This window comes from Squalius cephalus, assembly GCF_949319135.1.
Source record: "Squalius cephalus genome assembly, chromosome: 2".
In the NCBI taxonomy this organism is placed as follows: domain Eukaryota; kingdom Metazoa; phylum Chordata; class Actinopteri; order Cypriniformes; family Leuciscidae; genus Squalius; species Squalius cephalus.
This window is the reverse complement of record NC_137123.1, coordinates 50,903,930-50,918,894: the sequence shown is the minus strand read 5'-3', so window position 1 is coordinate 50,918,894 and position 14,965 is coordinate 50,903,930. Positions and strand designations below refer to the sequence as shown.

Genomic DNA, 14,965 nt, shown 5'->3' with positions numbered 1-14,965 from the left:
ATACTTTAATTAGCAAGGACACATTCATCTGATCAAAAGAGACAGAATATTTTTGTAACATGAATAGATTTACTATTTCAAACACTATTTCACAATTTGCTCTTGTTTTGAACATTTGTGATAAGAAATGTTTCCTGAGCGCCAAATCTCCATATGTATGATACAGAAAGATTTCTGAAGGATATTGTGACACTGAAGACTGGAGTAAAGATTCTGAAAATCCAGCTTTGCCATCACAGGAATAAATTACATTTTAAAATATATTACAATAGAAAACAGTTATTTTGAATTACAATAATGTGTCACAATATTACTATTTTTACTGTAATTTTCATCAAATAAATGCAGCTTTGGTGAGCATAAAGAATCTTACAGACCCCAAACTTTTAAACAGTGGTGTATCAGCTAATACTGAATATATACTGTATAACAGCTGAAATTGAATATTTAATTGCGCATGGTAATTTTCCATTTTATAATGTGCATCCTTAATATGTGTGCATGTGAATATATCAAACCAAACATCTCTTCCAGATAAACACATACCTGTGTAAGCGTACTGTACCAAGACCCATAATGCATCTGGGTCCACACCTTCCATTTTGATCTCGTCTTGCTTTGCCTCTCGGACATCACTGGTGAACATGGCCGCAAAGTAATCAGACACTGATGAGAGAACCAGTCTAAGAGAGAAAGACAGAGAGAGAAACTGAGATGACATTATACTCACTGATTGTCCACATGTTTTACATGCTCTCATTTTTTCACAGCAAACAGTATGTCTCCAACACAGTAGCTCGTGGCCTGATTGGAGGTAGCTCGCCAAGATGTACTTTTCATCAGAGTGAGCTAATATAATCTGCATCCCAATTCAGAGACTTTATCCTTCGAAGGCCGCATTCAAAGGCCGATTGTGTCACCGCGAAACTACGAATCCTGTCCCAATTCGAAGGCTCCTTCAAATGCATTTCCCGGGCAATTAAGTATACCACAGATGGGTCCTTCGTGGCCTAGCCTACCACAGAATCTTGGGGTTTTGGGTTTCAACTTACTCAAATAACAATTGATACAAATGTAAAAATAAAAAAGCAGTTATAATGTCTTACTAGGATGCAATTTTATATAGTCTTTATTGTACAGAAATGGACCATGGTGAACATATTTAGACAGGTTGTGAAGTGAACCCGGTTTTGTTTTCAGAAAGTTGAATACAACTTTCAAAAAAGTTCAGTACAAATGTTTGTCAACGACAGCTGTCACAGTTGCTAGGCGACAAGAACAATCCTCCGTAGGCTAGACCGTCCCATTTATCAAAGCTCGGTCTGAATATCTCTACCTTCGAAGGCGTGGCGAAGGCGTCCTTTGAAGGATGCAGCCTCTGAATTAGTAATGTCTCGCCCCCTCCAATGTAAATCAAGTATTTATTTGACATATCGGCATTAAGGTTTTTTTTTATTTTATTTTTTATTTATGAACATGTAATTACAATATAACAGAATAACAACCAACAATAAAAAATAAAAAAAACTATCATGACGTTTAAGTTTCAGTCAAGCACATCAAGCACATCAGTCAGGCAGTATTAGCTAGAAAACCTTGTTTGCATCAGGATGAGAAAAGACAGCATTAAAGCAAAAGCATTATTTTCATGAGGAATTTGAGAGTGAGTTTTTCTTTACAAATGTAGGCGATAGAACAAGTATTACCGGAACAAGTATTACCGTTTCATATTTTAATCATCATTAAAACCATATTTGATTATTGCGATCTGAAAAACTCACAGTATATATTGTCCAGCATTAAGCAAAGTTAGCAACCTTCTCACGCATACAGGCGCAGCATGAAGCGTAGGTTTCGTTTGTGTGAAAACATGACAGAAGGAAGATTACTGAGAAAAATTATATGAAAGAATGTATGAATGAATTATACGAATGTATCTCAAAGGGGGAACCGACTGTCTTCAGAAAGCAAGACCTCGTGCTCGTGTGGCAATACCAGCAAGTCTCGGAAATTAGATACCTTTTGTCCCAAGAAGTTGCTAGATGTGTAACTAGGCGCTTTCTTGGGGAAAAAAGTCACTAAACGGGTCTGAAAAGAGTTGACTACACTGAAGGAAACAGCTCTATTTCTGCTGTTCCATAAGCACTACCTGCCAGTGAGTGGATTTACATTTTCATTCAGCCTATCTGTCTTTTGGTCCGTTTGGACCCTATCTGGTCCGTTTTTAAACCAATGCAAAAATCTGACCAAATTTGTATTTTTGTAGGTGGAAAATTAGCTAATGTGCATTCTAAAAATCTCAACACTTCAGATATTAAGGTAGCCTATGTAGAATTGTTTGTGTTTATGAATGGTTTATGGAGCAGATAAAATGCCTATAATTTATCATTTTGACTCATCCATTGAAATGGATGAAATGTGAGGTTTATCATTTTATATATTTTTGATCAAAACTTTATTTGAACATGCAGTACATGTTAGTAGATAACATGTTATGTTGTAAGGCACCCATATGTTAATATTGTAATGTTTATTCAACCCAAAAGTGCATAGCGCTGCTAATTTTATTTGTTGTTTGTTTGGTTTCGACATTAAAACTTTGTGAAATGATTTCAGTGTGTAGTATCAGTACTTTTTGAACATTTCCAGCACATTCTAACAATACGTGATAACCGTGATCATTTTAGTCACTTTAATCGTGATATGAAATTTTCATACCGTTTCATCTCTAGTTATGATGCACTATAATAACAACTTTATTGTATACTGTATTAACAACTACAGTATAATATGCAAATATGCAAAGTACTATGCAAAGTACTGCTTTCCATAAAGAACTGTATTCTGTGATTCTGTTCTTTTCTCTAACATTAAAGGGTGACGTGTATCACTCTTTCAGGTGTATATCAGTTTGGATTGTTGTTCGTTTGAGAGTTATGACAGTATTGTATAAAATGAGTAGCTCTCAGCCACTTTCATTTTTAAAAAGTGAAATAAGTTTGGAGACCTCTGTATATAGACACTTGTGTTCTGTACGTTACAGTATGATAGAAAAGGGGGAGGGGAGAGAAAATAGACAGAAATGAGAAACAGAGAGAGTGAGAGAGAGAGATTACTGTAAGAGACCTGAGGATCTGTTAACTGAAGCATGGTAAAATGAGGATTTCCTATTCAAATCCAGCTCTGCAGACAAAGATATTCACAAGCACACACACTCATTCAAAGCTTGCGGCTTTAAATCTATTAGACTCATAGCCAAAATGCTAATTACTATATCAAAGAACAGAGAGTGTGTGCGTGCTTGTATTACAGCTTGAAAGGAAGGCAAACTCTGTGAGGTTTGTTTTTGTTTGCTTTGCGTATTAAGTTACTAAGCAATTTTATTGTTCTGCTTGCATGAATGCTGGTTGTTTAATAAATATTTGATGAGTCATTTCCATTGTATACACATCAAACCAGATTACCAACTGACAACCACTAAACTTTATAAATGCAACATCAACACTCAACTAAAAATGAATAAAAGATGATTATAACAGAACACCACTGATATAATCTAGGGCTGCCCTCGACTAAAGATTTTTCTAGTTGACTATAGTAGTCATTCATTTAAACCATTAGTCGGCTAATCGCGCGTTTATATTAATAAGCCATAAATCAAATTAACAAGCCTTTAATTGCCTATATTACATAGCCTGATAAGCGCTCAAACGCACGTATAAAGCTTGCCACAGCGCACCGACAAACGTAATGATTATGAGTGTGTCGTGAAAAAACAGGAGACTGTCTAGACATTTTAATAATTTTGATAATGTTTCCTGTGTTATTGGCTGCAGAGATTAAGTCACGATGCTGACTCGTCATCTCCGTAGTAGCTTGTGGACGCGCCTATCTACCTATATGCCCGTTTCATACGGATCACTCATACGGTCATCATTTACACACCCTCATGTTGTTCCAAACCTGTATGAATTTCTTTCCTCTGTTGAACACAAAAGAAGATATTTTGAATTATATGGGTAACTAAACAGTTTCTGGTCCCCGTTGACTTCCATAGTAAGAAAAAAATACTATGGAAGTCAATGGTGCCCCAAAAATGTTTGGTTACCGACATTCTTCAAAATATATTATTTGGTGTTCAACAGAGGAAAGAAATTCAAACAGGTTTGCAACAACATAAGGGTGAGTAAATGATGACAGAATTTTCATCTTTGGGTGAACTATCCCTTTAATTACTCACCCTAATGTCATTCCAACCCCGTAAGACTTTCGTTCATCTTCAGAAAACAAATGAAGATCTTTTTGGTGAAATCTAAGAGCTTTCTACAGCAACGCAGCTACCACTTTGAGGCTTCATAAAAAAGTTCATAAAGAGATCGTAAAAATCCATAATCCATATAAATTGAGCGGTTTAGTCCAAATATTCTGAAGAGACTTGATCGCTTTATATGTGGAACAGACTTAATTTACTATAGGCTTTTATTTCACATATAAACATTCATAAACCCATACATCAGTTATGATAAACAGAAGCTCAAGCATGTTCGCTTGACGTGAGAGAACCAATGAGATACATTCTCGTGTGTTACGCATCATGTTTGAGCTTCTGAAGGAACCAATGAGGTTTGTTCTCGCGAGTCAAGCAGGTTCAGTTGAGATTCTGTTTATGTTCACTGATCAATGTTTATCTGTGAATAAAAGACTAAATTAAATCTGTTCATCAAATAAAGCGATCGTGTCTCTTCAGAAAATTTTGACTAAACCGCTCAATTCATATGGATTAGTTTCACTATCTCTTTATGAACTTTTTGAAGCATCAAAGTGGTAGTTATGTAGACTTTCAGTGGAGGGACAGAAAGCTCTCAGATTTCTTAAAAAAAAGATCTTAATTTGTTCCAAAGATGAACAAAAGTCTTAAGGGTTTGGAACGACATGAGGGCGAGTAATTATTGACTGATTAATTTTTATTTTTGGGTCAACAATCCCTTAAAGTTGTGTAAGTGAAGTGAAGTAATCCTGAAAGATTATTGTGAAAAATATTTGGTTCCATCAAACATTTTTGAAAAATGATTGGAGGGATCAGAATGTTATTACTAAGTTGCCTGCATTTAAAAATAACATTTTCAATTTGGAATGGAAAGGGATTTTGTTCCCGGTTTCAGTTTTGTGAGGATTTTTATTTGTTATTTTTTTCCTGTCATTTCTAATTGCCATTAGAAATATTCATTATTTTACTAGTTTCCTTTCCAATTAACCCTCTGATGGTCTTCGTTTAGCAGTCACACTGGGGGCCTTCCCGGTCATAAATGACCGGACACCTAAAAATGAAACTTCCTCCATCCCAGTAAAAACCAATGCAATTTATTTTTGTTCTATAATATTTATTCTTTTTAATTTAGAATTTTGAGACAATTTGATTGAACTTATTAATATTTATGCAATATTTATAGTCCATTTTTTGCCATTGAAAATAATGTGGTTTTTTTTTTGTTTGTTTTTTTTTTTTTTTTAAATTCTATGCCGTATTTTCGGGTAAAATAGAGACTAGGCTTTCAGAAAAAAAATAAAATAAAAAAAAATTCATCAATTTATTAATCATAAAATTAAATAAAACATGATATTGCATGGGTTTACCACTAGATGCCTGTATAGCTCTAAATGGAGATGTTTGTGAATTCTAGTTGTTTTTGGACCAAATTACTTACTTTTAAGATGTGGATTGAATGTATTTTTTTAGAAATTCTCAAATAATACTTTTTGCCAAGGTTTATAACATTTTATTAATTATTATTTTAATAATTTTAATAATTATTATATTAATTATATATACATATATTAATTATAATTATTAATTATGTTATGTTTTTCACTCTTGATGTTTTAGAGCTTCACCCCTTCATTGCTGAGCATTTTTTTTCTGCATCGTGGCTGATTTGTAGAGAATTTTTGTGTTTTTGTCAATTTCCCATTCATTTCCTATGGGGGTAATTTTGACCGAAGACCAAAATCATAACTAATTTTTTTACGACCACTTAGCATGCTCGGATCATGAACTCAATTTTTTTGTGTGTTCACATACCTAATGCCAGAAAAGTCACCAAGTTTCATAACCTTCCGATGAAGCTGTGATTTTTAAAATTTCAAAACAGAAAATTATTCGGTCAGAAATGACCGAGGACCATCAGAGGGTTAATATTAATGAAATAAGCCATCATCATGTTGTAATGTCACAAAAAGGCCCTGCCCACAACCCGATCTCAGGAGAAAATGTAATTACTTTACAAGTAGGCAATTTTGTATAAATTTATAGATCTTAGTTTGTATGGAAACACACATAAAACTACTATTCAGTGAGGCATATTCAGATTGTACAAAAACGTATACATATGAGATCATACGAACTGATATGAATTAGGGCTGCACAATTTTAAAGAACTCGTTAAATAATGTGATATTTGATATGCAATACGATAATGCTTTAAGTGTGTAAAATAAATTTCAATTATATTTAAAAACAGAAAATTATATTACCAACACATTTTCACATTCTTTTTGAGAGAATAATTTTGTTTTACTGTAGCATTACATAAAAAGTAAGTGTCATTTTAACGATTGTGTCAATTGTAAACCAGTGTCCGGGTCGACCTAAGACCTGTCTTTTGGAGTATTAATATCATGCAGTTATCGCAAGCCATTGCAGTATGCATACCACAATATGTACATTTGCGATATTTCGATAGCAGCCATAATATGAATTCATCGAAAAGTAAAATAATTGCCTCGAGAGGGTGTTGCGCCTCACACTTCAAAACTTGTTCCTGCACCACTTTAAGCAACATGCAAATGCAGAGATATGGAAACACATGACGCTGGTAATGATGGATACTCATGCAAGAATTATGATGAAAGAAAAGTAATGAGGCGAGAGAATAAAAGAGAAAGAAAGAGAACACAAATGAGGCTTCAGGAGTGAAAGTACATTAGAGCCTGTGAGACTCATTTAGCAGCAGGAGTAACACTCAGCATTTGCCCGCTGCCACTTTTGCCTAACTAACTGAGCAGACTGCTTTAAAAACCTTTCACTTTACACACAATAATCTAGCGGTTCTCTGCTGTTTTTGCTCATATTAAAGTGTCACTGGATAACCGATTCAGCTTTTTTGAATGCTCTTTCTCATAGCAGCCTGAAAGTCTGTGTGCTAAAGCAAGATTTTAGGCAAGCACTTTAGGTTGCAGATGGCGTTCTAGTTAGAAAAAGTACAAAGGCTATTCACTATACAGTGCATGAGTGTGCATTTGTGCATCATTATAAATAAACCACCAGCAAAATCTTCCAGCTGCCTGAGGCAGCCTTGCAATCAGCAGAACTATGCCATCAACAAACATGTGGAAACGACAAAAGAAGAGGGTAAAATAATGAAGGAGAAAATAGGATGAACAGATTAGAGAAGATTAGAGAAGATTAGAGTGTTGGAATGCCAAGGTGCTGCTGTTTAAGGGTGATTCTTCAATTAGAGGAATTGTATGTCCCTTATATGATTTTGAAGTAGGGCTGTCAAAGTTAACTTGTGATTAATACATTTTAAAGCTACAGTATTAATGCATTTATTCAATTTGACAATATAATGGCTACATTTTGTTTCGTGTGTTTTCCAAAATCTGTGTGGATCTGAACTGACGCACACAAGTCCCTATAGCAATGCATGCATTTAACAGTAAATGATAGAGACAGACCATCTATATGGGTAATTTATTTATAAATCAATAACAAATGGGACGTTTAACAGAGGTAAAGCCATTTGCACTCTTTGTATGGTGGAATTGAATCATCAACAAAGTTCCTCCCACGAGTGAAATACTGTCATGCATAGAGATGTTAATGTGAAAATTAAGTTAAAAAAAATGTTGTGAAAGTTGTTTTATTGAATTACAGCAAATTCCATGATTGCATTTCCTGGTTGTTCTGATGCAGATTGAGAAATACAGAATCTGCCATTTTCTGTATGTGCGAAAAAATGTTATTGCAGAAACTAATTATAATTTTAGTCTAATTTTAGTTAACGTGTTAACTAAAAAAAATAACAACATAAAGATAAGATAACATTAAGAACTTTTGTCTCTATAATTACATTTTCATAAATCTGCCAATCTGAAAATATGCCAGATATGTGAGTTTGAGGATCGTGTAATTTACTGTAAGAATTTTATATCATGATTTTAGAGTAAGTTTATTGGGTGTAATTATCTAAACCAGTGAGTTTTTGATTCAGAAATAATCATTTCCTTTTTTTACAAGTTCAGAATTAACTGACAGCTAGCTAACTTGTGTTATGTAGTACTGTAGTACTGTAAATACAACGTTTTCACATCAAAACGGAACCATTTTTATTTAAAATATCAATATAAAAATACATATAAAATAAAAAAATCTTTGGGTGTGCATAATTTGTATATGGAGGACAGATCTTTGATGTACTTGATGCACTGAAATGACATACTTAAAAAAAATTACAAACTCTCTAAGCTGGATTTAGACCCTAAGAAACTAAGCTGGAAAAACATTTTGGAAAAATGCAAACACAGCATGAGTGGAAATCTGTGGAATGGCGGGGGGGGAGAATACAACAACTGTGTCTGAGTCAGTCCATTTTATGTCACTTTAAAAACAGTTAACAGCATAAAATATTCTCAAATGCAATAAAAGGCAAAAACATATAGGCTATCTTATAATATAACTTTTGTAATCTATGTTTTGTACGTTCACAATACATTAAACAAGTACACACAGATAATTTTATTTCTTTATTATACTTCAGTCATTTGCATTTGCACTCTGCACTGAAAATATATGTGAATGCATTTTTGCATTTTGAATTTTTCCACAACATTGATACGTTTAATCGGTCAACACACATGCACACACACAGTAAGAATAGATGCTGTTTGTGCCTGAGATTGCGTCTCAAACTAGCCCCAGTCCACCTCTCCATAAATCTAGAAACACTCAGGCCCTGTTTGCATCTGGTATTAAGATGCGTTTTGGTCGATTGGATCACAAGTAGACAAGGGAGACACATTCCTGTTTACACCTGGTGTTTTATTCTGTCTCTTTTATCCACTTCCAAACACTTCTGCCCTGATTTCTTCGAGGGTGACATGAACGTTTACACTACGAACGCAATCCGGTCTTAATGCATTTTTGACTACCTCTGGAAGTGGTCAAAGTGGACAAGCTCAAAAGATTTTAGAGTCTGTGTACACCTATTTAGCATCGTCCACTTGTGATCCGATCGACCAAAACTCATCTTAATACCAGGTGTAAACAGGGCCTCACATGATAAATGGTTTTTGAACACCTGTCTCTCCCTATCAGCATCACAGGGGAATCTCACTTGTCATAGTCCAAAGTCTCATGAATAATATCAAGATCTGATGTATGTGTTCAGTGCAGTCTATCTCTAAAACATGAATGTCACAAACACGTGACATCCTCTCAATGTTGATTTCAAACCAAGAAGATGAAAATAGTCCCAAAAAAAAAAAAAAAGAACCCTTAAACTAAACCTTTCCCCTTAAAATTATATAATTGTTGTAAGATCTCAAAAAAAAAAGATATTATGTAGGCTAAAGTTAAATTATGTTTTTGGTCCAAGAAACATTGACTAACATTATAGAGAGACCCTTTATGAATTGGTCAAAGCTCGGCCAACATTTACATCCTCATTTTCATGTACTGTAATATTTGCAATACAATGCAGTTTACAACAGAGAAGACACACATCTACTCAACTCTTCAACTGCCTGTTAAACTGATCTTGCTTTGAGTTTTGAAAATGTCGATTGCTTTAATTTTGTATTTTGGTTTTCAATTTAGTTAGGTAGTTTAAATTGGGCATAAATAGTGATTTTAGGTATAATTTTAGTTTTCATATGTTGTAATCATACCTTGTTCCATCTCTATAACAGACACTCCACATTATCAAAAGCCATTCTCAAAATAATACCATCAGAGTTTTGAAAGTCCAAAGTTGTATTTGTCAAATTCAGAAACTGCAATACTTGCTGACAATGAAATGTGCTATAAATGTGCCACTGCTGCTACGTTCAGCAGTAAAATTTAACTACCATCACTCATCTCCAGCCTCTCCAGGGCATTTGTGATTCAGCAGCATGAACTGGATCCACTCAGATCTTGTGTCAGAGGCCCAACACTGGAGAAAAACTTATCATTGGACTTACCAAAGTTTGTGCGGTTTAGTTTGAGGCCATTTGGTTCAACATTTGGTTTGGTTGTATGAATCATTTGAATCATATGTAGGCTACAGTTTTTTTGTTACCTGTGTGCCGGTATCCTGCGGTCTCCGGCGAGAAGGACGACATCACAGAGTTTCCTGGTCCTCAGGTAGGCCTCCATGCGTCTGAAGGTGTGTTCAGCGTGACTGTGTGCCTGGAAATGTTCATCTGACACACACGGCTCCATCGACGCACATGAGGACAAAGTCGCACTGCTGTTAGACGTCCTGAAAACACATATGCACTGTGTTAGAAAATTCACATTGAAAATCTGAGTCAATCAGAATCAGACTTGATGTGTTCATTATAGTATTTGTTCACATTCGTTTCATTAAGTATTATTAATAAAATATGTTTCATATATTGTAAACAAGGAATTCACCAAATTCTCCATCTTGCTGAATGATTAAAGCATAAAAGTATATCAAATAATAATTTATTAAAATATTAAAATGAAACTTCACAGCAGGCCAATACAAACATGAGTTGTTGTTTTTTTGCATCTTATGGTGCTTGAGTGGTTTAATAGCACTTGAAGGAATGATAGTGTGATCATATAGAGTAGCGCAGCCAAAGGATGACAGAAAAAAACGGATGCTACGTTAACTGCGTTAAATATTCTTAAACAAACCAGATCAAGTAATAATATTCAGCAAACCTTCCAGTAGCCTACTTTCTTCAATCTGTCTCTCTTCTCCAATGGGTTGGGCTAATCCAAAAGAAGTGAAAACAAGGGGGGTGTTCTGAAGGCAGACTGTTACCTGTGAAACAGGGGTGCTATGAAAACACCCCCATTAGCAATTAGTGCTTTCCACCTGATGAAATGAACGCGGCAAAACCACAGTCTATGGGCAAAACCAGTCTATGGGCAAAACTAATGAAATGAACGCGGCAAAAAAACGTTAAATCAGAATTTTGGTCGAGCCAGAACGTATCGACCAATAATCGACTGGGAGATTACAGCCCTAATATATATATTATATATATATATATTATATATATATATATATATATATATATATATATATATATATATATATAAAATACAATGACAAAAAAAAAGACAAAAGCACAACGAAATTACTAAAAAGTAAACTAAAATTAACATGAAGGCTAAAAATATTCAAATGAAAGCTAATTCAAAATATCAATAAAAGTATAATAAAAAATATAATAAAAATATGAAAGATTATAAAACCAGTATTTAAACTGGAAATCTAAAATATTGATTGGTCATTTTTGTAATTAATTATTTTTTATTTTGTAACTTTACAGCTGAAATCCCAGAAATATCTATCAATATAATAATTTTAAATATTGTGTTAGACAAAAAACTTTACAAAAATATTTGAGGACCCCCAAGTCTACCACAGAACAGTAACACATTTCATTTTACAAAAAAATCTAAATCATTTTAAAAGGAGGCATGAGCTTTCCTTGCAAAATTAATGCTACACTCTTAAAATTACACACACATGCACACGATCAATGGATGGATAAATATAGAGGGCTTTAGAGAGCTGTTAGTAATTAGCTTTGATGATAAAGCTGCCATGAAATACACAAAGCAATTTAGCCGGTTCCCAAACGGCTGTCGTCTCTACTGCCTCTCGCTCTCTCCATTTATCACTCGCTTCCTGTCATTCTTGTCTCTCTCTTGTCTCTCTCTCTCCATCTCTGCAGATTGCCTTGCAATCCCCATTTCCCATGTTCGCACTTATTTTCTCTCCTAATGTTGCTCTTGTGAACACATCTCTATAGTAAAAATTCTGTCCACATTTAAGGCCACTGAGCTTCTGACTCATCCAGGATCCTTGATAATGAATAGTTCTTGCTGTAATTAATCACAATAGCCAGCAAGTGAGCCTGCGGAGAAGACGACAGTAAACTCTAACTGCTCGTTCTTTTCAATGAATCACAAGTTAACAGGCTAACACTCTCAAGCATGCAAGTCATTTTCGGTCATATCCGTTACTGAGAACCAGAACTTCAGGTTTGTGAGAATGATTTAGCTGATATATCATTCTAATAACCCGATGTGTGCTCATATTACAGGTGAAATTAAATTCTGGATACACATCCAAAACAGATCTTTGTTGTAATAAAATATACACTACAGAAAATAGTATTAGTTATTGTTTAACATACTTGATTGAAGGATTTCTCCGTTTGAAAAGCTGTGTGTGGGTGACATGTTAGAACCATAATTAAACTTTGTTTGTTTGTGATGGTGATTGACATGGTGAAATGGTGATTATTTGTGAAATGCATCAATTGATAATGGTATAATGACACAAGTTGAATCCATTTCTAGAGTCTTGGTCATGCTATTGGCAAATATCGGTCCAGGGAAGAGCAACGTGTCCCAGTAATGATCTCTGGGGTTTCAATGTTCTCTGCAGCAGGAGATAAAAGCAGTTAGACTACAACCTTTTATAAGCCAAGACCTCTCAGCCTCACAGATCATGATCAAATGGAAAATCTATTTCATTCAAGCAGAAAGTTCAAAACAGAGCTCATTCACACACACAGCTTTCAATCACACCATTTGAAAAGAAGACAGATGAGGAAATGATGAGAAAGAGTGTGAAAATATTTGAACTCTCAGCTCCAAATCTCTAAATGCAATTAAAGACTTGCTGTCAGACGAGAGTCAAAACCTAGTCTATCAAGTACCTTAGGGAAAGATTGAGAGAAAGGAGGAAGAAAAATTCATGGAGAAGAAGAGCCTTCATGGAGATTTGAGATTTGCAATATGGCAGAGGGCCAGATATTTAGATAATTCTTCAAATTTGTCTCTTAAAAGTATCGTATGGTTTCAGAAAATCTGAAACATAGTAATCAAGTTGTATGGACTAATTTTATGGTGCTTTTAGTCCTTTTTGTTCCTGATCACTTCCGTTGCATGGAAAAGAGCAGTGTAGTAGTCAAGACCAGCTCATTTAAGTCCAGGTCGAGACCTGATTCAATCGGAGTTAAGACCAAGACCAAAAGAGGGTCAAGTCAAGACAAGTCACAATTCAGACAGTGTAAACTTTGCAGCTAATGAAGCCAGGTTTCGGGTCAGTGTCAAGTACAGCGTGCTCTGGTCCAAAGACACAATAGTACAGAACAGATCATATATGTGCAAGATGGCACAAACCACAAAAAAGTTCAGCAGTGTTGTAGTTCTTGAGAATTAGTGCAGATGATTCATGTTAATCAAGCAGTTCAAAAAAAAAAGTTCAATCCACTGATTTACATGAACCATATGACGACATGAAATAGCATTTCGTTTTAGTTAGTCAGTTAATTTGGAGAAGTAAATATAGAGTCCAAAACAAGACGAAAAACTAAGGATGCACAATATATCGGCCACCATATCGGTATTGGACGATATATGTTCATTTTTAATGTCATTGTTATCGGCCCAATAAAATATTAAAGCCGATAAATAATGGATTATTTCCTTCAGCTGAGACACTTCAGAGGCTGAGACCCTGTTCGCCATGATGGTTTCGAATTGCTTGAAATATGACAGAAAAAAATGGAAAATACAGTTAACACAAGTCTGTCATATATGTCCTTATAATATGTCCTTATAATTGACCGTTCGCAAAGACCCACCCCCTTTAGTTACTGTTGCTATGTCTGACAAGCCATGTCACTCTCACGCCTCACCATGTTCTCACGCAGTGAAAAATACACTGCGGAGCAAAGAGGACACTGACAACGTGCTGACATACAGGACAGACCAGGTTACATTTGATTTGAAACAAAGTCTCAACTTTCAAATTTGGTCATTTTTTAAAGAAATTTAAACAATTAATAGGCTACCATTTTGTGGCTCTTTAAGGTGTCGTGACGCCTCAGTTAAAGCATCTCATGAACCGACCATCACTTCCTTCTAGTTAATTTATAGCATCAAATAAACATGAATGAGCATCAGAAGGAATGTTGTTTTAACCGCGTAAAGACATCAGTACACTCCGTTTTTCAAGTTCAAATCCTCCAATGTTAATCTACTAACTCTCCTGACTGCTTTGTTGGACAAAAATGGCGGATTCTGCAGATGGTGGATTATGATTGGTCAGATCTCCTGTCAATCAAACTCCCTGCGAAGGGTCAATTGTGTGCTTGGGACATGGATTTTAAATGGTGAGACTTTTGTTTTTGTAATCAGGCTCTCAAAAATTATATAAAAACTTGGATTTAGATGTATCGGCCAATATATCGGTTATTGGCTTTCAAGTATAAAGAATTACCGGTATCGGCCAAAATTTTCACATTGGTGCATCTCAAACGAAAACCATGTAAATAGGGTCTTAGACTCATTTTCAGGACCGGTCTCAAGTACTACAACACTGGACGAGAGCAGTTTTCTTTAAAATCCCTCATTCACAGAAGAAAGTAATCCATGTGGGTTTGAATTTTTATGTTTGGGTTAACTGTTCCTTTAAGACAGGGATTTTGAAAGTAAGAGAAGCAGACAGGAAGAAGAGTGCAGATGCCGAGACGAACTGCAGAGATTCTCTCTCTTAAGCACTTTAGTAAGTTATGGGTAGCAGGTTTTCACCCTCTGGCTCTTCTCAATGCCAAAATTATTTAGTCTCAAATGAAAACAGAGACATCATAGGCAACATAAAACACATACACAAATATACTCACAGCAAACACACAGGCAAACTAACAA

The 14,965-nt window shown here is 35.0% G+C and overlaps 1 protein-coding gene across 2 annotated transcripts in view; it reads right to left on the bottom strand.

Annotated features, from left to right (window-relative positions):
- The window catches only part of klhl5 (kelch-like family member 5), a 75,475-nt gene that overhangs the window by 34,847 nt on the left and 25,663 nt on the right, over positions 1 to 14,965 (bottom strand). For both annotated transcript variants that reach the window (XM_079856921.1, XM_079856920.1), the window contains exons 2-3: positions 10,338 to 10,520; positions 547 to 683 (exon numbers count right to left, since the gene is read on the bottom strand). In XM_079856921.1, coding sequence (XP_079713047.1) covers positions 547 to 683; positions 10,338 to 10,480 — 280 coding nt within the window. In that variant the 5' untranslated portion in view covers positions 10,481 to 10,520. The remainder of the gene's footprint in view (positions 1 to 546; positions 684 to 10,337; positions 10,521 to 14,965) is intronic.